Raw genomic sequence first — 23,845 nt, 5'->3', positions numbered from 1 at the left:
GGTGCCTGCGTAAAGAGTTGCACTTTAAGATGAATAACAAAATATGAGATTCAAACGCACATTCTACAAGTCCTTCCACTTAGCTAACATGACAAATGAATTTTAAAAAGTTTCACGTTTGGAAATAAAATATGTAATTCATCATGGCGAGTGTGACCGATCGACGGGGGATAATTACTTTTTCTAGGTACCTGATCGCACCTCTGGTATGTCAAAGGATATATGTTTGCCCAAATTTTAATAGTTTATTCTTATAGGAGTTGCGAACTTGATCACTGTTCGTTATCTTAACCTTTCCTTAAAACCATATTTCACCAAAATGCGCGTTACGCAAGAATTTAGATCTTATGTAACAACCCCCCCCCCCCCCCCCCCCCCCCACACACACACACACACACTTTTACCCATTGAAAATAAATATATATTCACCCAATGATGTATTCAAAATATGTGGTTTCCCAATCACATTCATAAGTTGTTCTGCATTTTCAGTTTCTGCTATATATAAGCATTTGTGATGACCACTGACTTTTGCTATACTAATCAATGTACATATATTACTTGTAGTTTACGTGTTTGGTGTATAGAAGTCATGTGATTGATCAGTTTTTTTTCAAGATTGATATGTTTACGGTTACTTTCACGAATTGGTTGGAATTTTTTTTTATAGAATCGCACTTTTTAAAAGAAATTTAATCCTGCTAAATGCTAAATCATACATAATTATATTCATTGCAAGTATTTTATATCGTTGATAAAGTAGTGATGACCCTAAAAGTACAGCTGTCTTATCAATAATGCCCGACAGAATGAATTTATAGACACTGGTACTGTGTAACTGTCTGTCATTCTCGTCTTGGAGTTTAAGAACATTCAATTAGAACACCATGACTCTGTCCGTACTGTGTGTTGTATTGTGTATCGTGGGTCCATTACTCAAAGTGTCTGCACTCCCCAGTACTGATTTAGAACGGAAGGTTGAGAATTTTGAGTCGACACTTGAGGCCATGTCTACCATTGTACTCCGACTGATGAAGGAAAACGAGAAACTAGAAACCATGACTGGCAATGTAGCGAGACTGATGAAGGAAAACGAGAAACTAGAAACCATGGCTGACAATGTAGCGAAACTGATGAAGGAAAACGAGAAACTAGAAACCATGGCTGACAATGTAGCGAGACTGATGAAGGAAAACGAGAAACTAGAAACCATGACTGACAATGTAACAAGACTGATGAAGGAAAACGAGAAACTAGAAACCATGACTGGCAATGTAGCGAGACTGATGAAGGAAAACGAGAAACTAGAAACCATGACTGACAATGTAGCGAGACTGATGAAGGAAAACGAGAAACTAGAAACCATGACTGACAATGTAGCAAGACTGATGAAGGAAAACGAGAAACTAGAAACCATGGCTGACAATGTAGCGAGACTGATGAAGGAAAACGAGAAACTAGAAACTATGGCTGACAATGTAGCGAGACTGATGAAGGGAAACGAGAAACTAGAAACCATGGCTGACAATGTAGCGAGACTGATGAAGGAAAACGAGAAACTACATGTAGAAACCATGACTGACAATGTAGCGAGACTGATTGAGGAAAACGAGCATCTGAAGATTAGAGTGAACCTGCTAGAGCAAATGGTGCGAGGGCCAAATGACGAAGGGCCGATTGTCACAGGTGGAATGGTTAATATGGACAGAACTAGGAAGCAGGAGAGTGGGATTATCAGAACCACAGACATGTCTGGAGTGCAGGATGAAGAAGGGGGTACAAAAGAATCATATCACAGAATTCAGCAAAACAGAAAGAGAATAGGTAACGTTCTAAACGTCAGCATCTTGAAACCTTTCATTTTTCTATTTCTTAAACATTTCCTTCACTATGTTTGATTTTCCTCATTAAGAGAATTGGTAACGAAACACGTTCTAACCGTCTTAATTTCCAAACGCTTCATTAACTAAGTTCATCGTTTCTTTCTTCTTTTTTTGGAAATTTTCTTCACAATATCTAATTATTTATTTATATTCAACAGTGCCATCAATGTCTTCTCCAACCGATCTCGTCGCTTTCCATGCCTATTTGTCAAAAGAAAACTTAGGTCCTCTTCCAGCTCACCACATTCTGAAGTTTGACAGTGTTTCCATAAACAAAGGACACGGATATAACGCTTACGACGGAATATTCGTTGCTCCAACTTCCGGAACTTATGTCTTCACCTGGTCAATTATGTCAGATGGGCATGGCAACGTGTTTAGTCAATTGATGAAAAATTCTGACATTGTTGGTAGTAGATTTGCCGACTCTTCAACTTCCAGTGAATGGGATTTCTCAACAGGAATTGTCGTCGTGGACGTAAATCAGGGTGACCACGTATACGTACGGTTAGGGGAAGCCTCTGTGGGAAATGTACTAAGCTTCATATATAGCAGAACGACGTTTTCTGGGTGGCTTTTAAACTGAGACACTGTCATACTAGAACACGATATTAAATCGATCGCAAGTGGTTGTTGTTGACTGTGCAATGTTTGTTTAAGCATTGTTCCACATGTACAAGTCTGCATCAAATTCACTCTGTAAGCTCCTTTTATGTCGAATTATGGAGCTTCACTGATGTTTTACGTCACTGCCTGTTTGTCTCTGTCTTGAACTTGATGTGAACCCGTGTATAATCTCTCTCTCTCTCTCTCTCTCTCTCTCTCTCTCTCTCTCTCTCTCTCTCTCCGCGGTGGTCTAGAGGTTAGAGCGTTCGCCCGCATGCGGAAGGCCGGGTTCGAATTCCGGCCGTGCCAGACCTAAGTCGTTAAAAAATAGTGACAGTTACATCTCCAAAAGTTCGGCATCAGGTGTGAATGTCACCGGTCCTCGGAAATGACCTTAAAAACTGATGTCACAGTAGGTGTGACAAGCTTAAGAGCCCTCACTGCTCAATGGCCGTAAGCACCGAGCAAAGGCCTAAATTTGAAGTCCTTCACACGTCCTGGTGACGTCTCCATATGAGTGAAAAAATCTCGAGCGAGACGTTAAACAAGATACAATCAATCAATCGATCTCTCAATGCCAAAATTAGATTAGCGATTATTTGAATATAGTTTTGTACATAGATCTGAAAGGAAAAACGATTCGATAGTTATGCAGAGAACGAAATACTTTATTAAAATTGTAAATTTCGAGATCCTTTTCAACTGGGTCCAGCCTCATGATCGGGACCATTTAGTTTTGAATAGCATAGTAAGGTATCAATTATCTAGCGATAATGTTTAAAAACTTTTATTTTTGCTAGTATTGAATGTAAAATGTATGCATATTTAGAAAGCGCTTAAATTTGACTGTCTACATTTTTCACGACTATCCATGGGACAGAATTTTATGTCATAGAATCTTCTTTAATACTAGTTTTCTTAATGTTAAATGAAAATTCATATCACTGTTAGAAGGAATATGAAGATATATTTTTTTTAAAAATCGTAGATTTCAAGATTTCAATATCAAAGTCAAGTTGTGGAGGAGAGTTTTAAAAGATTGATGGTTGAAATTTGTTTGCTTTTGTTTTGATAACTTAACGTTGAATATAAACGACATGCATTCTAATTGAAATTAATATGGGTATCTACAAGTTTTAGATTTCATTGCCCTTGGACTAAGTCGAATGTTCATGAGTGATCTTATTTTCTACTCGTGATAAGTAAAACACAAGATCAGCCCGTGTGGTAAGAGGTCATGGTCAGGTGGGGGAGGGGTAAGAGGTCATGGTCAGGTGGGGAAGGGACCTGTAATGGTTAAAATATTTCTTTTTTTTTGTATGAAATATGATTGAAATTAAATATATTTTAGAGATAGTACAAATATGCAGAAGCCAATCGATCCCAGGGTAAAGTGATTTAATTGTTGGTTGCCTCCTAAGTTATGTGGCTTTCGTCAGTTAATTTATCAGCCACTTATTATCTGACTACCGTTATTCAAATGACGTCTCTTGTTTCTTTTTTTTATTTCTCTTTATAATAATAATAATAATAATAATAATGTCCTTTATTTAAACAGGATAGCACAATTAGTATAAAACTAGTTTACATTGTGGTCCTGAAAACATATATACAGACAGCAATATTATACAAATACAATATAAAATAGTATATGAAGGTATGTTGTATACGTACATGTATGCTATTTACATATTTAAAACTGAAAATAAAACAAAATAAATAAATAAACAACTAAAAATAAAACTGAAAATAATCAAAAACAAATCTATATGGTTTTAATTTCCCGAATGAAAAAAATTTCTCCAAGTAGCAACCATCATTTGAAATAATGCTAGATGAGAAGTGGTGGTCGCCAAATAATAAGTGGCGGTATCTAGATAACAAGTGACTGCCGTCAATAAAATTAAGTTTTTGCCGCCATGAAATTTAATTGGCGCTCGCCAGTTAAATGAATAGGACTTCCAGATAATAAGTGCTTAAATTGATATTCTCTCCCCTTGCACCTACCCTCTTCACTGCAAAGATTTCAACTTCATATCGCACTCATGGACATCGTTCATATAAAAGACCAAGTATACATGCTTTTACGTTTGGATCACTTTTGCCTTACGTCAACAGACAATTCACTCTTCCACGCCCCGCCCACCGATGACAACGAACGTCACATGTTTTCAGACTCCGTCAACTTATGTAAACAACATGGCGGGCGATTTCGATCTTATACAGGATACCTTTTCAATCGCCTCGTTTACTCGTGAATTTTCATAGAACAGTCCGTCAAAGGGTTTGACATACTTCAGAGAAGGTTATGTTCACATAATTTCAGTGGGTAAAAACGCGGAAGAAACAGTAATTATAACTTATTTGTTAGCGCTAGATGCTTTCGCTGCATCGTCTAACCATCGAATTGCAGGATTCGGCTGCCATCGATGCTTACTGTTCATGCACAGCTGGGTTAATTACGAAACGTTTTCCGAGTTTTGAATAATTGTTTTGTTACTGAATTGACGATGTTTGTTGTTCAGTTGAAACTGAATAACTATATATCATATATGCTGCGTTGACCGGTTCAATAAAATGTTTCATCTGCTTGCTTGCTTTTATTTTACTATTATTTATGATTTACTTATGAAAAACAGTTAAATATTATCAAGAATTTACATTGCAGCTCAAATACCATCTGTGATCTCCATTAAATGTTCAACTTCAGTTATACTTGAATGGATATTGTAGATCTAGATATCTACATTGAGATATTTATAATTCCACGTCCACCCAAATATCTATTTCTATTAAAAAAAAAAAAACAACTTGCAAATCAACAGAAAGAATGTGTACAATGTTTGATAGACATCACCATTTTGACAGTAGTCAAGAATATGTTAAATGACACACAATAGAAAACTTGGAACAAGAATATTATAAAGACTCGGACCAAAAAACAATTTCCTGTTCGTAAAACATCTGTTTTAATTAGTTACCCAACCTCTTGTACTATAGTACATATTGTAATTACATAGGATCAGCAACACAATATAATACTTAGTTAAAGGAGTAGTTTATCATAAATAGGACAATAAATTAAGTACCAAATGTTTTTTTTTATTTTCAACAAATAATTCAAAACTATGGAATAATCATTGTTCTTTAAGAATAAATGGTTTACAATATCTGTCTATTTTAATTGTCAATGAATCAGCACAAATTCTTACATTTTCTTAGTTGTGAGCATTCACACATTTCGAAGAAAAATTTAAATAATCTACTAGTTTATATTCATCATGATGTAAGTTTTCCCAAAGTTAGACATAAATTTACTCTCTTATAAAATGTTTATGATTTTAAATAAATTCCTCACATTGTATACAAGTAGTACACAATGAATTCACATGCTCTACAATTTTCTCTTCAACACTGGGTTTTGCCCAGGAGTTAGTAGGGTGCAAACTATCCAACGTTATTGATGTCTCCATATATATACATATACTAACTGGTTGGAATACACCAACAGAGATACAGAGGTGCAGACATATTTCCCCTGATTCTTTGGATATCGTGAAACCTTTGTCTGACATAATGAATTCCCCTTCCAGAATAATTCAACCCACCATCAGTTAACAAAGGAGTTTGTAAAATCCACTATTCTCTGTAACAGCAACATCTGGCATAGATCTAGTAAATAATTCACTAACAAATATGATAATAATAATAGCCTTTATTTATCCAAGATAACACAAATTAGCATACAGCTAGTTTCCATTGTGTCCCCTAAAGGATCACAATCCACAAGTCCCCTTTAGGTTGTAGCTGATTTGTAGTCAGAATGTATAATTTGTAACTGTAGTTTTAAAGAAGATTGTTTCTGTGATTTCCTTTCTGCACAATCAATGATAGCGATGGTTGTTGGGAATTGAGCTTTTATTCAGTTGTCATGTTGTTAATATCATTCCTATAGGACTATATTGAAACACAACATAAGGTCAATTCAGGCACAGAATATATCACTGATACACTGTGTTGAAATACAAAATCTTGATGCCAAGTCTTTGATTTCAAAATTATGTCTCAGCCTCATCAGTGTTAATAACAACTGCGATTGTTTTGTCATATTTGTTATGTCCCTCCTTTTTTTACACACTGGGGAATTTGCTCAGATGTATAAAAAAAAAACTCTAACAAAGTACAAAATGTGGCATGTCTCAAATTGATATAATATAAAAACAACCCTGTTTTTTTCTCTCTTGCTGTAGAGTACTGTTAATGTCAAAAGGGGTGGCCTGTTGGTGGGGTTAATCTTGGGCTTCCATTGATAACTGGAGTTGTAGATGATGATTAAGTATGCTCTGTTGATGAAAGGCATTTTCTGCTGTTGTTAACTGGTCTTGTAAATTCTCTGACTTGTGCTGCCGTTACAAGTATATCCAATGAATCTATAAAGAAACAACAACATTTTTTTTTAGCATTTGGAAGTAAAACATAGATGCTGAGAGGGGCCATGGAATTTTAAAAGGTGACCTGACCTATAACATGAAAGATCCTATGCATACATTACACCCAACAATTTATTAGCTACTTATAAAATTTCAGTTTGCTCGAATTATTATGAAATCTAAATTCGAATTTAAAACCATTTATTACAAAATATATACATTGTATGGACATAAATTCTATTGATATTTAAAAACTTTGACCACGGAATTAGTCTGATTACTGAAACTTTAGAACTTTATCCCCTGGTATGATCTATTGTAGGAATCATGGAACGAAGACTTTGAATATGGCGCTCTTACAGTCATGTTATGATATGTATGGCTGAGCAGGGAAAATTTAAGACATAAGACCAGAAACTGCATATATATTGGTGTAAACATTAAATGAATTGACCCTAGATATGAAAATAGTTTAGATAGGGGATTCTTTTTAATAGATAATATTATAGTAAAAAAAAAAAAGTATTGTGTAGCTCTTAGCACAGGTGCTTGGGTTCATGACCCCCCCCCCTCCCTTGAATAACCTAGCTACACGAATTGTTATATTCAATGGGGGAAATTCTTAAAAAGAGCTATTTTGGGGTATGCATGACATTGTTGACATGCATTAGTAGGATTTTCAACAAGAAATAATTTAAATCAAGTCGTGCAGGTTATTCGGCCAATTCGGGAGAGGGGGGGGGGGTGGTCCTGAACCCAAGCACCTGTAGCTCTTAGTACATGTATACACATGACATGGGCATGTATTATTATCAGTCCCTGATTTAACTATTACTATTAACTAATACATAATTGTCTGCTAAGACTAACTTACTTTGTGTGCCGGTCCATTCTGCTCTTACTGTGGGGCCAACCGCACGCCTTTACGTAAACATTAATCTTTATGTGATTTTGGGTTTGGAAATGGGATAAACATTACTTCTAGTATCCTTTCTGGGTAACGTGAATCACTGTTGTATTTCCCCGATGCACACAATTCCACCAATTTTATGAGAACTCGAAGTAATCAGGCTAAAACATCTGTACCTCAAAACCTCCGTCATCATAAGTTTTGACGGAGGTAATGGCGGACAATTCTTCCGCGATTCTGATTGGCTGTGCGGAGATGATAACCGCACCTCCCCTGACGTCAGTGGAAGCGTGAATTAGATCCACGATATAGTCGCACAAAACTTTACTCTGTTCCATTGAGAGTTTTAATCACTTTATTTGAAGAAGCCAAAGCTAGTCTATACTTGGGTTTTTAATACCAGAATATAGACTGAATTCTATAATTATCGATGATGCCAGTCACAGGCTCTTTAAACCACCGCGTTTCATGGATGATATTCCTTCCGAATCATGCCGACAGTTTCTTAAGCATAAATTTACAAACAAAGGAACATTTGTCAACACCATAAGACATCTTCGTCATAATAAGACTTCAGTTTTGTATTCTATCATATTTAAAGTTGAAGTCTACACTCTGTATTTCCTACAAATATAACTGTACTATTGTATCAAAATTTTATGATTGTAAACAAATATTGTAGTGTCTAGATATTTACCATCTTATACATAATCCACCCACGTGTTGTTCCTCATCTTTCAACTATAGTCCAGCTGGACAAGCCATTACTGGAAATGTTGATACACTAGTAGATTTACAAACAAAGGAATAGTCAACATAGGCAACATTCTTCGTCATAAAAGGGTTCAGTCGTGTATTCCAACTTATTTCAAGTTCAAGTCTACACCCTGTATTTCCTACAGCTATACTTCTACAATGGCATCCAAACTTTTTAATTATAAACAAACTTTGCAGTGTCTACATATATACCATCTTATACGTAATCCACCAACGTGTTCTTCATCTTCTTTCAACTATAGTCCAGCTGGACATGTCATTACTGGTGATGTTGATATAGTTGAAAATGAGGACCTCAAATCACTTATTCTAAAAGGTCCTAGATACAGAGAACCTCGGTCTTTCAATTGGCTACAGAAAGTCATCTCTATTATGAATTCTGTCGAAGATTATATCGGACAATGGGCGAAGGAACTTGATACATTGTCAGAATTGATTAAAAGTATAAGAGGAATATCAAAATCCCGCATTAGACATATTAAAACAAAAGTACGTATTATATATTCTTCTGTGTTTAGTGAACAAGAAGTTAAAAAAAGAATTACATACGTTACAGGGGAAATATTCGTTACAGCTGACAAAGCTTGTAACAACATTTCTTTGTAGGGCTCACTATCATAACTGTATTTCAAACGAACTTGACATTAATTCCACGTTGGTGATCAGGTCTTCAACGGTCTGTGGGAATTCCCATGGACATAAATTGTATTCCTTTGTAAGGTGACTTGTTTTTATCTTCTTATGAAGTAGAATCTATTTAAAAAAATTCTACGTGAATAGGAAAAACTCTTTCTGCAGCCTTCAATTCCACATTTGAATATATCGACGACGTTTTATCTGTTAACAATAATGATTTTCATTCATACGTCGAATCGATATATTCCTGTGAATTCGAAATAAAAGACACCACAGAGTCGTTCACTTCTTCTTCATACTTAGATTTTCTATGGAATATATATACATATGTAGTAACAGCAAACTAACAACTCAACTTTATGACAAACAAGACAACTTCCCATATTCATATAGCAATATTCCATTATCACCTGCATAAGGCGTTTATACATCTCAACTGATTCGATGTGCAAGAGCTTGTTCTATGTATGATCAGTTCTTAAATCGAGACAGGCAACTGGCAAATTATAGTCAATTGTACAGAGGTTTCAACTAATTCGTTTAAAGTCAACATTTGGCAAATTCTATGGTTGTTATAACGATTGAGTTTGCCAATACAACCTATCATTGGGTCAAATGCTGTTTGAGGTGTTTCATACCGATTGTTAGGCCATTCTTGGCACACTGATTTTGACTACGAATAACTCCGTTTATCTTATCAAGATATAGGACTCATGGCGGATGTGACCGGTCGACAGGGGATGTTTACTCCTCCTAGACACCTGATCCAACCTCTGGTGTGTCCAGGGGTCTGTGTTTGCCCAAATAGCCATTTTGTATTGTTTATAGGAGTTATGAGATTGGACACTGTTCGTTATCTTCAACTTACGTACAATACGATTAAGTTTAGTAACATAGAATTTACAAGCGCAAGTACTGATGTCTCCACAAATTTTATTTAATAATAATCCCGAATTCGGGGTAAATTGGATGTGATGAAATCTGAAAGACTAGAGATGGTCGCACAATTATCTATAGAGAGTGGCGTGGTTACGCATAGTAAATTATTACACCGTTGAAGTCAACGATAAGGGTCCATTAGTTACAACAGCTAGGAAGTGTACAGTTTGATTTCAATCGGCAACCCTCGGATTACTCCGCCAGGAGCACGAATGTTTAGCGATAGTAGATGAGCGGATCTTAGGATCTAATGTTAATTAGATTGATGAACAGTGATCAATCTCATAACTCCTACAAGCAATACAAAATAGAGAGTTGGGCAAACACGGACCCCTGGACACAAAAGAGGTGGGATCAGATGCCTGGGAGGAGTAAGCATCCCCTGTCAACCGGTCACACAGGCCGTGAGCCCTATATCTTGATCAGACAAACGGAGTTATCCGTAATCAAGATCAAAGTGCCAAGATCGGTCTAACAAATACTTATAAATACTTGGTTCTGTAAACAGGGATCTGAAACCTTTATGTCCGTTATTACTTGTAAACAAATACTGCACGCTTTAGTTGTGGGCACAGTCGTTAAGATATCGGAAATCTGTTATTGTGACTGAGATTGAACAAAACAAATTATTGTCATTACAAAAATATTCATGAGAATCGAGGATTTTGCTGATCATGCAGCCACGGTTTGAGGTAAGGTAGGTACTGGCGGATTCTGTATCCGTGGCTAGCGACGATGGTGCTGTTGCAGCTTTGGTGTCATTACAGACTGCATAAGGTCGTCAATATACCGATGAGTAGTAAAATGTCCGTGCAAAACGACCAATTGGGAGAAAAATTTTGTGTTCATTTCCCCTAAAGGATGACGCTTCCTCCGCCAAATCTGTCTCGTTCAAGCACGCAGTTGTCTACTAAGCGATCATGCACACGTCCGTAAATTCGTATTCTGTCGTATACTGACAATGGATCTTGATTCTGGCGTTGATTTCTCCGTTTTAGGACCCACTGCACTCGATAACGTCGATCATTAGGCTCAAGTTGTAAACCTTTGTAACGTTTTCTGCATAGAATCCCATGACGTTTTAATATTCGAGGAACTGCTCTACGGTACTGTTCTACGGTGTAATGTCCTACCCTGGCGTCCATCTGTTTGCTTCGCCGTCGTTTCAGCGACCGTAAAACTATTCCGCATGTGACGTTGCCGTGTGCACGCCTGTTAACGTTGCGTTGTAGCAAATGGCCGATCAGGTTTTGTACTATCATTTACTGACCCTGTTTGGCGATGATGTCGCATCAAACGGCTCATCGTGCAAGGGTGAACGTTGAAACATCTAGCTACTTCCCGCTTCATTTCGCAAATCATTGCTTAAACATTAAGCATTGCTTAACTTTCTATTTTTGCTCTTTGTCATTTGTAAATGCTTTTGCCACCACCAACAGAGTTGTATCACGATGACAGAACTGGTTTTCACCTCTTCATTGCTTTTGAATACGTCTGGAAAATATTGCGCAATACTACCATGTAAACAGTTAGCACAGTCTGTTGGAATTCCCATGGGCACGGATTGTGCTCCTTTGTTAGCTGATCTGTGTTTATATTCATATGAAGCAGAATTTATTCAAAAACTTATACGTGAGAAGAAAAAATCTCTCGCTGTGACCTTCAATTCGACTTTTAGATATATCGATGGCGATTTGTCTATTAACAATGATAGCTTTCATTCATATGTCGATTTGATATATCCCTGTGGACACCACAGATTCGTTCACTTCTGCTTCATACTTAGATATTTTATTGAAAGTAGACATTAACGGCAAACTGACAACTCAACTGTATGACAAACGGGATGATTTCAGCTTCTCCATCGTCAACTTCCCATATTTGTGTAGCAATATTCCATTACCACCTGCATATGGTGTTTATATATCTCAACTGATTCGATATGCAAGAGCTTGTTCTGGGTATAGTCAGTTTTTAAATCGAGGTAAGCTACTGACAAAGAAGTTGATGGTAGAGGGATTTCATCAGTCTCGATTGAAGTCAGCATTTCGCAAATTCTATGGTCGTTATAACGATCAAGTTCGTCAATACAACCTCGCATTGGGTCAAATGCTGCCTGACGTGTTTCATACCGATTGTTAAGCCGTTCTTGGCACACTGATTTTGACTGCGGATAACTCCGCTTACCTGATCGGGATATGGGGCTCACGGCGGGTGTGACCAGTCAACAGGGGATGCTTACTCCTCCTAGGCACCTGATCCCACCTCTGGTGTGTCCAGGGGTCCGTGTTTACCCAACTATCTATTTTGTATTGCTTGTAGGAGTTATGATATTGATCACTGTTCGTTATCTTCACCTTGCATTGGTGATATCTTTAATTATCTTAGTTTATATTAATTTGGCGCTCCATGTGCATGATCGCTCCATAGACTTCAACAATTAGAGAAAATGAGGAAATACTGCGAGAAGTGTGGATATGAAAACAAAATGAAATATATACGTAGTCTGAGAGTTATTGCTAAATATGGAAAGAAAGAGAGAATGAAAGGTAGTAGTCAAGTCAACTCCGCGAGAAAGCGGATAGCGTTACGAAAACTTGAAAAGATTCCATACAGACGTACAAAAGGCAAGCACAAGACTTGGAAAGAAAAAGGTAACTTGTGTCAATTTAACTCCAACGAGAAGCATTAATATAATTTGTTGAATTTCTTTCTTAGTCATCGTAAAATAAATACAGTTCTTTAACTTTCACTTCCAAAAGTAATATTTCATATTTTCTAATATTTACAATGGATCAAAAACCACAAACAAATGAAGGGTGAATATAACAAACAGTGATCAATCTCATAACTCCTACAATCAATACAAAATAGATAGTTGGGCAAACACGGACCCCTGGACACACCAGAGGTGGGATCAGGTGCTTAGGAGGAGTAAGCATCTCCTGTCGACCGGTCACACCCACTGTGTGTGTGAATGCGTTCCATGCTTATCTATCCACTGATAGTCCCGGCCATCTATCTGCCCACAATATCCTCAAGTTTGATACGGTTTCACTAAACAGGGGAAACGGGTACAACGCATTCGATGGAATTTCCACCGTTCCTCTGTCAGGAACATATGTCTTCATTTGTCCGACCCGCGGGGTACAGTTGAGTTGAGGTTAAACTCGAAAGGAAAAGTATTTAGTGTTTCCCATAATAGAACCACTTCTTCCGGATGGTTTTTGAATTAATATCTAGCACTATGAAAGTAAATAATTTTTGTGTTGATAATGGTCTGTTTGTTGTATGATTACAGACAGAGTGAAATGTCTTGAAATGAAGGAGACTGATTATCATTTATCTTATACAAGGAATATTTAATTTGGACTTCCAATTCAAATGATTTCCTAATAATCAAGTTTTATTTATTGTATGAAAGGTGGAGGTAACGAATGGTGATCAATCTCATAATTCCTATAAGTAATACAAAATAGAGAGATGGGCAAACTCGGACCCCTGGATATACCAGAGATGGGATCAGGTGCCAAGGATGAGTAAGCATCCCCTGTCGACCGGTCACACCCACCATGAGCCCTATATCAATAAACATGAGTGACTAATGCACACAATTATTCAAAACTTATTATCAAATTCATTTAGGTTAAAGATATCAATCATTCAATTCATGTGAGCAACAATTCAAAAACTCATTGTAAAAGGTCTTTCTCTATGCTATTTATTCAAATGTGATATTCCCGCGCTTGCTCTGGATTTCATCAAATCGGTTAAAAAGGGTATGACATACAATCGCATATCTAAAAAGGAAACTAGTGTTGACAAATGCTAAATTGTATATAGTTATTTTCATTGTAATTATTTGAGATCGTTTGACCTAAAAGTACAGATTTCTTATCAATATTGTTATACAGAATGAATTTATAGCCACTGGTATCGTGTAACTGTCTGTCATTATCGTCTTGGAGTCTTAGGAACATTTATCTAGAACACCATGATTTTCTTTATATTGAGCGTTATGTTTTATATCGTGGGTCCATTACTCAAAGTGTCTGCACTCCCCAATACTGATTTAGAACGGAAGGTTGATAATTTGGAGTCGAAACTTGAGGCCATGTCTACCGTTGTACTCCGACTGATGAAGGAAAACGAGAAACTAGAAACCATGGCTGACAATGTACCGAGACTGATTAAGGAAAACGAGCAGCTGAAGATTAGAGTGAACCTGCTAGAGCAAATGGTACAAGGGCCAAGTGACGAAGGGCCGGATGCAACAGAAGGGATGGTTCAGAAGAACAAAGATAGGAAGGAGGAGAGCTGGGTTATGAGAATCACAGACAAGTCTGGAGAGCAGGATAATGAGGATTCAAAAGGATCGTATCACAGAGACCAGCAAAACAGAAAGAGAATAGGTAACGAAACACTTTTTGACGGTCTCATCTTCAAACGGTTCATTTTTTTTTAATTATTTCTGAAACACTTCTTTCGCTATGTTTAATTTATAATTTATTATCAACAGTACCAGCAACGTCTTCTCCGACTGGTCCAGTCGCTTTCCATGCCTATCTATCAATTGACAGCACAGGTCCTCTTCCAGCTCACCACATTCTGAAGTTTGACAGCGTTTCCTTAAACAAAGGACACGGATATAACGCTTACGACGGGATATTCGTTGCTCCTACTTCCGGAACTTATGTCTTCACCTGGTCTATAATGGCCGGTACACATGGCAACGTGTTCAGTCAATTGATGAAAAATTCTGACATTGTTGGTAGTAGAGTTGCCGACTCTACAACCTCCGGCGAATGGGATTTCTCAACAGGAATTGTCGTCGTGGACGTTAATCAGGGTGACCATGTATACGTGCAGTTAGGAATGGCCTCGAAGGGGAAAGTATTAAGTGTCGTTTACAGCAGAACGACATTTTCCGGGTGGGCCTTAAACTAATGTAGCCAAGAAGAAAATATTAAAAAATGTTTTAAAAAGTTAACGTTAATCATCATTGTTTGATAAATGTGTTCAAATTTGCCATGTGATGAATAGAATTCATGTCACAGCGTAAATGAAATTATTGAGGTTGAGCGTTATAGTGCATTGATGTTTTAAGTCCAAGCAAGTTTGTGAACTTCTAATCGAGGCAACAATTTACAGTCAGTTTTGTAGATATGTCATCACTGTACTGTTGGTTTCATCCTCTTAGTACACATTCTGATATGGATTTCTTTACAAGATATCTCTCCCAGAATGCTAACATTAGACTAACAATTATTTGAGAGTTGTCCGTCCTTTCAATCATGATGTAAAGCTGTAAACGGACGATGAGTAGAAAAGATGAGAAAAAGGTCTGAGCTTCCTCCGCTAAATTGTAAAAATTTACCTGTTTCAAAACAAAATGTAACAAAACTTTGATTTCTTATTACGCATCATATCTTGATGAACCTTTGACCGATTTCAAAATTCTATTATAACAATATTGAAATTTAAAGTGCGCAGCAGGGTTAAGGTGTCCCGAGTAAAGTTAAAACAAACATCATAAAATGTACCTCGGTGCACTTCATACTATATGACGTCACAATATGAAAGTACGTCACGACGTACAGGTCTATAGTTGTATCGCGGGGAAATTGTCGTAATATTTTCTCCCTATTTATTGCCGTTATCTAGTGTTCAAGCTGTATGTGTTTAAATCTGTTTGTCAGATGATTTTTTCCCCAGTTTTCTTCAATAATATATAAGTCTCATATTTTTATATATAGTATGTGCACGAAAGATTGTAAAGTAGTATTTACATCACTTTGTGACCTTGATATCGTCCCCGATGTGTATAGTCATTTGGAATAAAGAAAACCAACGCATGTACATATCGACTTCATACAGGTGAAAGATGACGATATTTTATTTCGATCAAGGCATATTCAGATAGGATTTTGATACGGAAGGTACAATATTTTGCCTCATTTAGATACGATTTGGATGTGAATGTGGAAAATGCCCAACATTTAATTTGAGATAATGGAAATTGCTATATTTGAGAGGATATTGTACCGATCCGTATCACTCTTTAAATTTACCATATCAATGTCGACATATCAAGCCCAAATTGCAAATGTACCGAATTGATAAACAACTAAAAGTCTAGCGGATAAAAATAGCTCTACGTCACTTGTATGACGACGTAATAGTTAAGCAAAGGATTTCCCCACGTGATACGATGTTTGTTTATGTATTGACAAACGATTTTTACTAAAAATATGCGACGCTTGAAAGAATTTTACTTTTATATGAATATGCTGTTATTACTTGTTATTTTACTCGGGACACCTTAACCCCGCTGTGTGGTTTTGAAATGCGAAATGCTTTTGACATATTTCGTAGAATCGACATTTATTGGCATTTCGACCTTTTATCATCTTTCATAAAAATCTTATTTATGTTGAACATCGATCAATCCAAGGTTACGTGATATTTTTGTAAGTTTTGGGATAATATCCCATGAATTCAAAATCTTAAATGTCTTAATACCAGATACGCAACGTTCTTTCAGAAGGGTAACATTTAGAACGCTAAACTTGCCAACGTTTTACCACGTTGAAAATCATAATGATTTTTAAAGTACTGTATTATTAGCAAATACACAATGTTGTTACAAAGTTGAAAATATCTTGAATCAAAGAGGAATAATACATCAGAGAAATCTGATGTTGATGGAAAATGGGTGATATGTATAATTATATTTTGCAAATTGAAAATTTCTCTGATTTAGTTGATGAAAATGCAGTTTTAGTAGAAATTAGTGGGAAAATCAAAGCCTCTGCTGGACTCGAACCCGCGATATACATACAGTTCAGCAGTGGACACGTAACTCTACTGAACTACTGCTCTACCGATCTAGGCGATTATTAGTTATTATGACGATGTATTATCCTTCTTAAAGCTCTGAATAACCACTTTCCATCCAATGCTAAAATGCTGATTCTGACTACATATTACTTTGTTTGCCTGATCAAGATACAGGACTCACGGCGGGTGTGACCGGTCGACAGGGGATGCTTACTCCTCATAGGCACCTGATGTCACCTGTTGTATACCAAGGGGTCCGTGTTTGCCGAAGTTTCTATTTTGTTTTGCTTACAGAAATTATGAGGTTGTTTTCACCTAATCATAGAGCAGATCTTGAGTTAATTTTAACGAAGATAGAATATTGAAAAGGGAACATCATTTCAACGTTGAACTCAACGGGTTTTCTAAAAACAATACACTAACGCAAAGCTGAACTCGTAAATGTGGAAACAAGGTCAGAAATGCGATATATTACGAACTGAATTATTGTACGTAGTACTTTTTCATTGGCTATTTTTAGCATCTAATGGCCTAATGAACACACACAGTACTTATCTTGTAATATTGAATGTAGAAATTTGTTTAATTTTAATTGAGATAAAAATTATGTTTAAAAAAGGATCATTAGGGACTGATCATGAAGTCAATAAATATACAGATAAGTACACAGAACCCGAGTTACACTTCTGGGTTATCTAATGGCCACTTACCGGTAATCACATCATCGAGGTGACATATTATAATTGGTACCAGTTAGCATTTGCACATTCTTGATCATTACTTGGCTAATTCTTTTCAAACTTTCATATAAATCTTCCTTGGGGTAAGAGAAATCTAATTATAAATTCTAATTTTTAAAACTTCATAGGTCATAGGGGCGGGACAAAACTTGCCAAATTATACTAAATTTCAAAAATCATCTTTTCTAGTTAACGTTAAGTTTATCCTCAAGTGAAAACTGAATGCTTAGTTCTGCATAGCAGGACGCCCCTTTTTAGAAATATAAATCCCATGACCCTCTCTGACTGAGTTCTTTCTCTAACGTGGGATCAAATAATGTTGATTGGTATGGTGCAATATGAATATCTGATGTTTAGAAATGTTCTTCTTTACCTTTACTTCTGCTGATATTGAATGTAAACTATAATTATATTAGAAAGACCATGAAACTGTCCACCAAAACTTTATATTTCATGACCTTCAGCGGGACAGAGGTTTTGGCCAAAATGGAAAACCATGACGTCATACAATTTTTTTTAATACTAGTTCTACGTATAATGTTGCATGAAATAATGATATCACGGTTAGACAGAGAATAAAAAGATGCCCCAAAAATTATATATTTCAGTAACAAGGTCAAGTTGTGGAAGGAAATCTTTATAGATAAATTCATAAAATTTGTTCTCTTTTGTATTGATGACATTGAAAGTAAACTAAGTGCATATTGAGAGGAATGATATACATGTAGTTGCCTACAATTTCTAAATTTCATAGCCCTTGAGATAAGAGGTCGGTCATGTGGGGTAATACGTAATGGTTTAACGTTTTCCTTTGTTTTCCGGAAATCTGATTGAATTGAAATGTATATTTAGAGATATTATAGTATAAATAACTGTATAGAGGTTTCTTTCATGGGTCTAGAATGTGACAATTTGCTGTCTCTGGGGTATGTTATTAATGTTAGCGGAATAAATTTTGGCCGACACGGAAGAGTTGTCTTTCGTTCAAATACTGAAGTCGCAATAGGGTGCATATTTGGCGAGTGAATGTTATGGCGGAAAGCTATCTAGCCGCTAAAATAAGCCAATTTGTTAACCCCGCAAAAAAAAAACCCCACTATACCGTATATGGATGCCGGTATATACCATGGTAAAGAAAGAAGATTTAAGCGGTGTCTATCCATTTTCTGTGGCCTCAGCCAGTTCATTCAAGTGGCAGTCGCCACTTATTGAACCGGCGGAAGTCAATTATTCAACTGCCCGTTGTCACTTATACCTTGTGACTGCCTGTTATTTACCTCGCGGGCGCTATTTATCTAACGTGAAACTGCCATTCTCTTTTCTTTTTCTTCAGTTTGCAGACGCTATGTAGATTAAGTAGCGGTTGTCATACGCTAGGAAATTAAACGGATGTTGGTGGTGATCGCCACAGAAGTGTCAACAGATAATAAGTGATTGTCGCCAGTTAGATTAAGTGTCAGACGCCAGATAATAACTGGCTGCTGTAAATAAAACTAAGTATTTGTCGTTACAAAAATTAAAATACGACAGTCAGTTAAATAAGTAGCGTGAGCGTTATAATAGGTAGTTACATTGGTATTAATTATCTATCCTGGCACCGTCCGGCTTCCGTACAAATATGTTCACATATCACTTGGGGAATAAACTTCTAGTCTTGATGGCACCAAAACATGTCACTGCTTTACATAATTCTAAGTAATATATAAGTAATTCTCTCTTTTTTTGGAAGGAGTTATATTCTGGATATAATCTACAAGCAGACAACATACTTTGATAACCGCCGCGGTGGCCGAGAGGTTAGAGCGTAGGCTCCGCATGCGGAAGTCCGGGGTTCGAATCCCGGCCGCGACAGACCTAAGTCGTTAAAACAGTTAGTGACAAATCCATCTCCAAACGCCCGGTATCAGGTGTGACTGTCACGGGTCCTCGGAGATGACCTTAAAAACGGATGATCCGTGTCACAGTAGGTGTGGCACGCTAAAGAAATCCCACTGCTCAATGGCCGTAAGCGCCAAGCTTAGGTCTAAATTTGAAGCCCTTCACCGGTCTTAGTGACATCTCCATATGAGTGAAAAATTCTCGAGCGAGACGTTAAGCAAAATGCAATCAATACTTTCAAAAATGTTGATCTAAATTTAAAAAAGTGGGCTAAGTACAGTCCCGGAGTACACCTGTATTAGCACTGTATTACGAAAGAATATACAAGTTTAATTATTTGAATGCAAGGTGAAGATAACGAACAGTGATCAATCTCATAACTATCCTATAGTTTGCCCGTACAACTCCCTTAAGCAATACAAAACAGATAGTTGGGCAAACACGGACCCCCGGACACACCAGAAGTGGGATCAGGTGCCTAGGAGGAGCAAGCATCCCCCGTCGAACAGATTTCCAGGAATTCCATACATTTTAATTTGTAATGTAGACCCTTGTGTCACAATTTATCAAGGCTTTTGATAAATCACAAAAAAATCATGCAATAGTTTTTCCCTCTTGAATGAAAAGATGATGGTAATGAACAGTGATCAATCTGATAACTCCCAAAGGGAATACGAAATAGAGAGTTGGGCAAACACGGAGCCCTGAATATCCCAGAAGTGGGATCAGGTGCCTAGGAGGAGTAAGCATCCCTTGTTTACCGGTCACACCCGCCATGAACCCTACATCCCGATGAGGTAATCGGAGTAATCCGTAGTTAAAATGAGTGTGTAAAAAACGGTCTAACTATTGGTATGAAACACGTCAGACAACATTTAACCCAATGACAGGTTGTACGGGCAGACTATATCCATAGGATTTGAAAATGCTGACTTTTACAATGGGGTTGTATGTTTCCAATGGTTGATGCATAGTAGAATGTCCAGGGAGAAATCCTGCTTGACACTTATCTATTAAGTAATTTGTACGAAATGATTTTAGACACGTTTAAATATAATTCTTTCAAATATTTTACCAACACAATTCGAAAGTGAAACTGATCTATACTTTGTAGTAATTGAAGGGCTTGCCATTTTCAAACAAAGGAAGTACGAGTAGAGTTTTCTAGTACTGTGGATACACTTTTAAACATAATGAATATGTTAAACAATTAATGCAAATGTTCAGAGATTGTTTCTTGCACGATTTTAGCATTTTGTAACTGATACGACCCGGTCCTATTGCTTTATTTTACTAGGGTATCAATAATTTCATTCTCCTAAATTATTACAGGAACGGCAAAGAGAATGAACAAAACATTATGCAACAGTGTCTTCCCTCTTCAATGAAAAGATGAAAGTAAGGAACAATGATCAATCTCATAACTCATGCAAGGAATACAGAATAAAAAGTTAAACAAACACCAACTCCTGGACACATCAGAGGTGGGATCAGGTGCTTAGAGGGAGTAAGCATTCTATGTCGACCGGTCACACCCAGCGTGACCCCCGTGTCTTGATCGGGTAAATGGAGTTATTCGTAGTCAAAATCAGTGTAATTACCACGTCAGACAGATTGTCTTTACATTTAGATCCCACATAAGGTGAATGTATATCAGGTCATTGATCTACGTCATTAATAAACGTAATTCAACTTTCTCTAGCTCTGAGAATACCAGGGATACATTGTCATTTTCATATTGTATTGAATAAGATGTGTTTCAGTCTTATGTTTGGCACGGGAGATATCGCTCAACAATGTTCAATGAAGTCACTCTCGATAAACCGCCGGTTTTTGTTCGTATGAATTTATGGCATTATAACGAATTTGGCGATTAATTGAATTTCCGTCATCATCTAGGAATAGAGCTACTATTCTTGTTCAGAGTTATCTTTCCTTTAATTACAATACTTATTTAATTACGATAATGAAAACATGTCTTGTAAAATTGTATTTCAAAATTATCTACCATGATTAAATTAGCTTTATTAATACAAAAAGCTTCATTTTAAAACAATACACCTACAATACAGACATACACAGTATGTTCCAAGTTCTTTAACACCCATATCCAGTGTCGGTATTTAACGCACTGAATGGCCGTTTCCTGGCAAGTGACCCGTCATTAATTGAACAAGAGGCCTATGGGCCACATCGATCACCTGAGTCACCTTCGTCCTTATCAGAAGACTTTCCATATATATTTGCATGAAAAACCGTAGTTCCTATTATGGTCGCAAACCTACCCCTGGAGGCCATGGTTTTTGCAAACTTGAATCTACACTATGTCAGAAAACTTTCATGTAAATGTGAACTTCTTTGGCCCAATGGTTCTTGAGAAGAAGATTTTTAAAGATTGTCCCTATATATTTGTATGTAAAACTTTGATCCCCTATTGTGGCCCCATCCTACCCCAGGGGGCCATGATTTTAACAAACCTGAATCTGCACTATATCAGAAAGCTTTCATATAAATCTCATCTTTTCTGGCTCAGTGGTTCTTGGGAAGATTTTTAAAGATTTTTCCTAAATATTTGTATATAAAACCTTTGGGAGCCATGATTTTAACAATTTAGAATCTGCACTATATCAGGAAGCTTTCATATAAATCTCAGCTTTTCTGGATCAGTGGTTCCTGAGAAGATTTTTTAATGAGCAAACTCTATTTTTACCTTTTCTTGATTATCTCCCCTTGGAAGGTGGTCTGGCCCTTTATTTTAACAATTTAGAATTTCCTTTACCTAAGGATGTTTTGTGCCAACTTTGGTTGAAATTGGCCCAGTGGTTTTTGAGAAGAAGTCAAAAATGTTAAAAGTTTACAGACGGACAGATGGACGGACGGATGGACGGACGGACGGACGGACAGACAGACGGACGCCGGAATACGGGTGATCAGAATAGCTCAGGTGATCTAAAAAGGGTCGACAAGAATTGTATACTTTGCAGTCACTTTCCTCCTTTATATGGAATTTTCCAATAGAACAGCGAAATGATTGGAGATTTTCTGTTCTGTACATTTTCGATGTTTTCTGTGGTACGTAATAATTTGCGTTTCTCCCTTCAAAATTCAACTGAAACCTCTTTCATGACGAAGCCATAGCTAAACTGAAATGTGTTGGTTATGCTGTAAAAAGAAAAAAATATTACAGGTCATATTAAGTAATTAATACAGTAATTACTGGGTTCTCCTGTCCAGGTGTATGCTGGTGATCGATATTGACCAATTTACCGTTTCACTTACCACATGCACCCAGGACAGTTTATCGAGATAATTCGCTCTTGAAAATAGACTTTTGTAATAAAACATTGTGGCAAATAGCGATAGCGCATTTGGTGTTTTAACAGGGAAATGGTGATGAATACGCCAGTTTCGAGATACGAACTTTTCTGTGTAGGAGGTGCATTTAGTGGAACTTTGAATGATTAAGTGGGACAGAGTGGACCTACAGTCAACGAGGAAGACGATGAAATGTAATAAAAGCGGCTTCTCTTTTGATATGTAAATGTGGAAAATACAAACTACTATTAAAAGAAATGATTTACTAAAGTGAAAACATAAAAACAATGTCGTATTTGCAAGTAATATCTTAGATATGGTATTTATGACCAACGAAATAACGTGATATGATAAGAATTCTATGTATTTAATTACTCCCTAAATACTTATAACTGACTTAGTTTGTGTATCAGTCGAATTCCGGTAATCTAACAGTGTATGAGAAACTTACTGAGTACATTCACTTACGCAGTTATGGATATTAGTCCCACTCCCGCGTGTAAACGTGTAAGATAGTTTTCCAAAGGGAAATAACTCGGTTGTATCTCGAAACCGGCGCATTGAGTGGTGAAAATTCGAGAATTAACTGTACAGTTTATTAATTCTCCTGGCAGCATCATTTATCGTTAATTATAGTTTGTTTCATATTGTTTACTTTATTTCTCAATTTCTTGAACATTAAAAACTCCGATTCTTTCCGTGTAACATGGGTCTTCTTTCTTAATCTATTACGTATATGTATGTGTTTTTTGTAATTATGAGTCCATACAGGAGAAATGGCATAATCTGTTGAGAGACCATGGCTGTTGTTGAATCAATACTTTCAGACACAGGTAAAGTTGTTTCCCAATTGTAAGTTTTCCTCGAATTTTAAGTTTATGAAAATCTGCA

General features: G+C 36.7%; 3 protein-coding genes across 3 annotated transcripts in view; all 3 read left to right on the top strand.

Annotated features, from left to right (window-relative positions):
- Positions 1-807: 807 nt before the first annotated feature.
- Positions 808-23,845, top strand: part of LOC125662766 (uncharacterized) — a 28,801-nt gene continuing 5,763 nt past the window's right edge. The window contains exon 1 of the mRNA XM_056147373.1: positions 808-957. The gene's annotated coding sequence lies outside the window, so the exon portion shown is untranslated. The remainder of the gene's footprint in view (positions 958-23,845) is intronic.
- Positions 888-2,603, top strand: LOC125662753 (uncharacterized). Its single transcript, XM_048895094.2, has 2 exons — positions 888-1,824; positions 2,042-2,603. The coding sequence occupies exons 1-2, from the start codon at positions 888-890 to the stop codon at positions 2,467-2,469; spliced, it is 1,365 nt and encodes a 454-aa protein (XP_048751051.2). The 3' UTR covers positions 2,470-2,603.
- Positions 14,094-15,168, top strand: LOC130046563 (uncharacterized). Its single transcript, XM_056147375.1, has 2 exons — positions 14,094-14,593; positions 14,701-15,168. Exons 1-2 carry the CDS (start codon positions 14,176-14,178, stop codon positions 15,126-15,128), a joined length of 846 nt encoding a protein of 281 aa, XP_056003350.1. The 5' UTR covers positions 14,094-14,175; the 3' UTR covers positions 15,129-15,168.

The sequence above is a fragment of the Ostrea edulis genome, chromosome 8, assembly GCF_947568905.1.
Source record: "Ostrea edulis chromosome 8, xbOstEdul1.1, whole genome shotgun sequence".
Classification (NCBI taxonomy): domain Eukaryota; kingdom Metazoa; phylum Mollusca; class Bivalvia; order Ostreida; family Ostreidae; genus Ostrea; species Ostrea edulis.
Note: the sequence above shows the minus strand (reverse complement) of the source record. Positions and strands in the feature narration are given on the sequence as shown.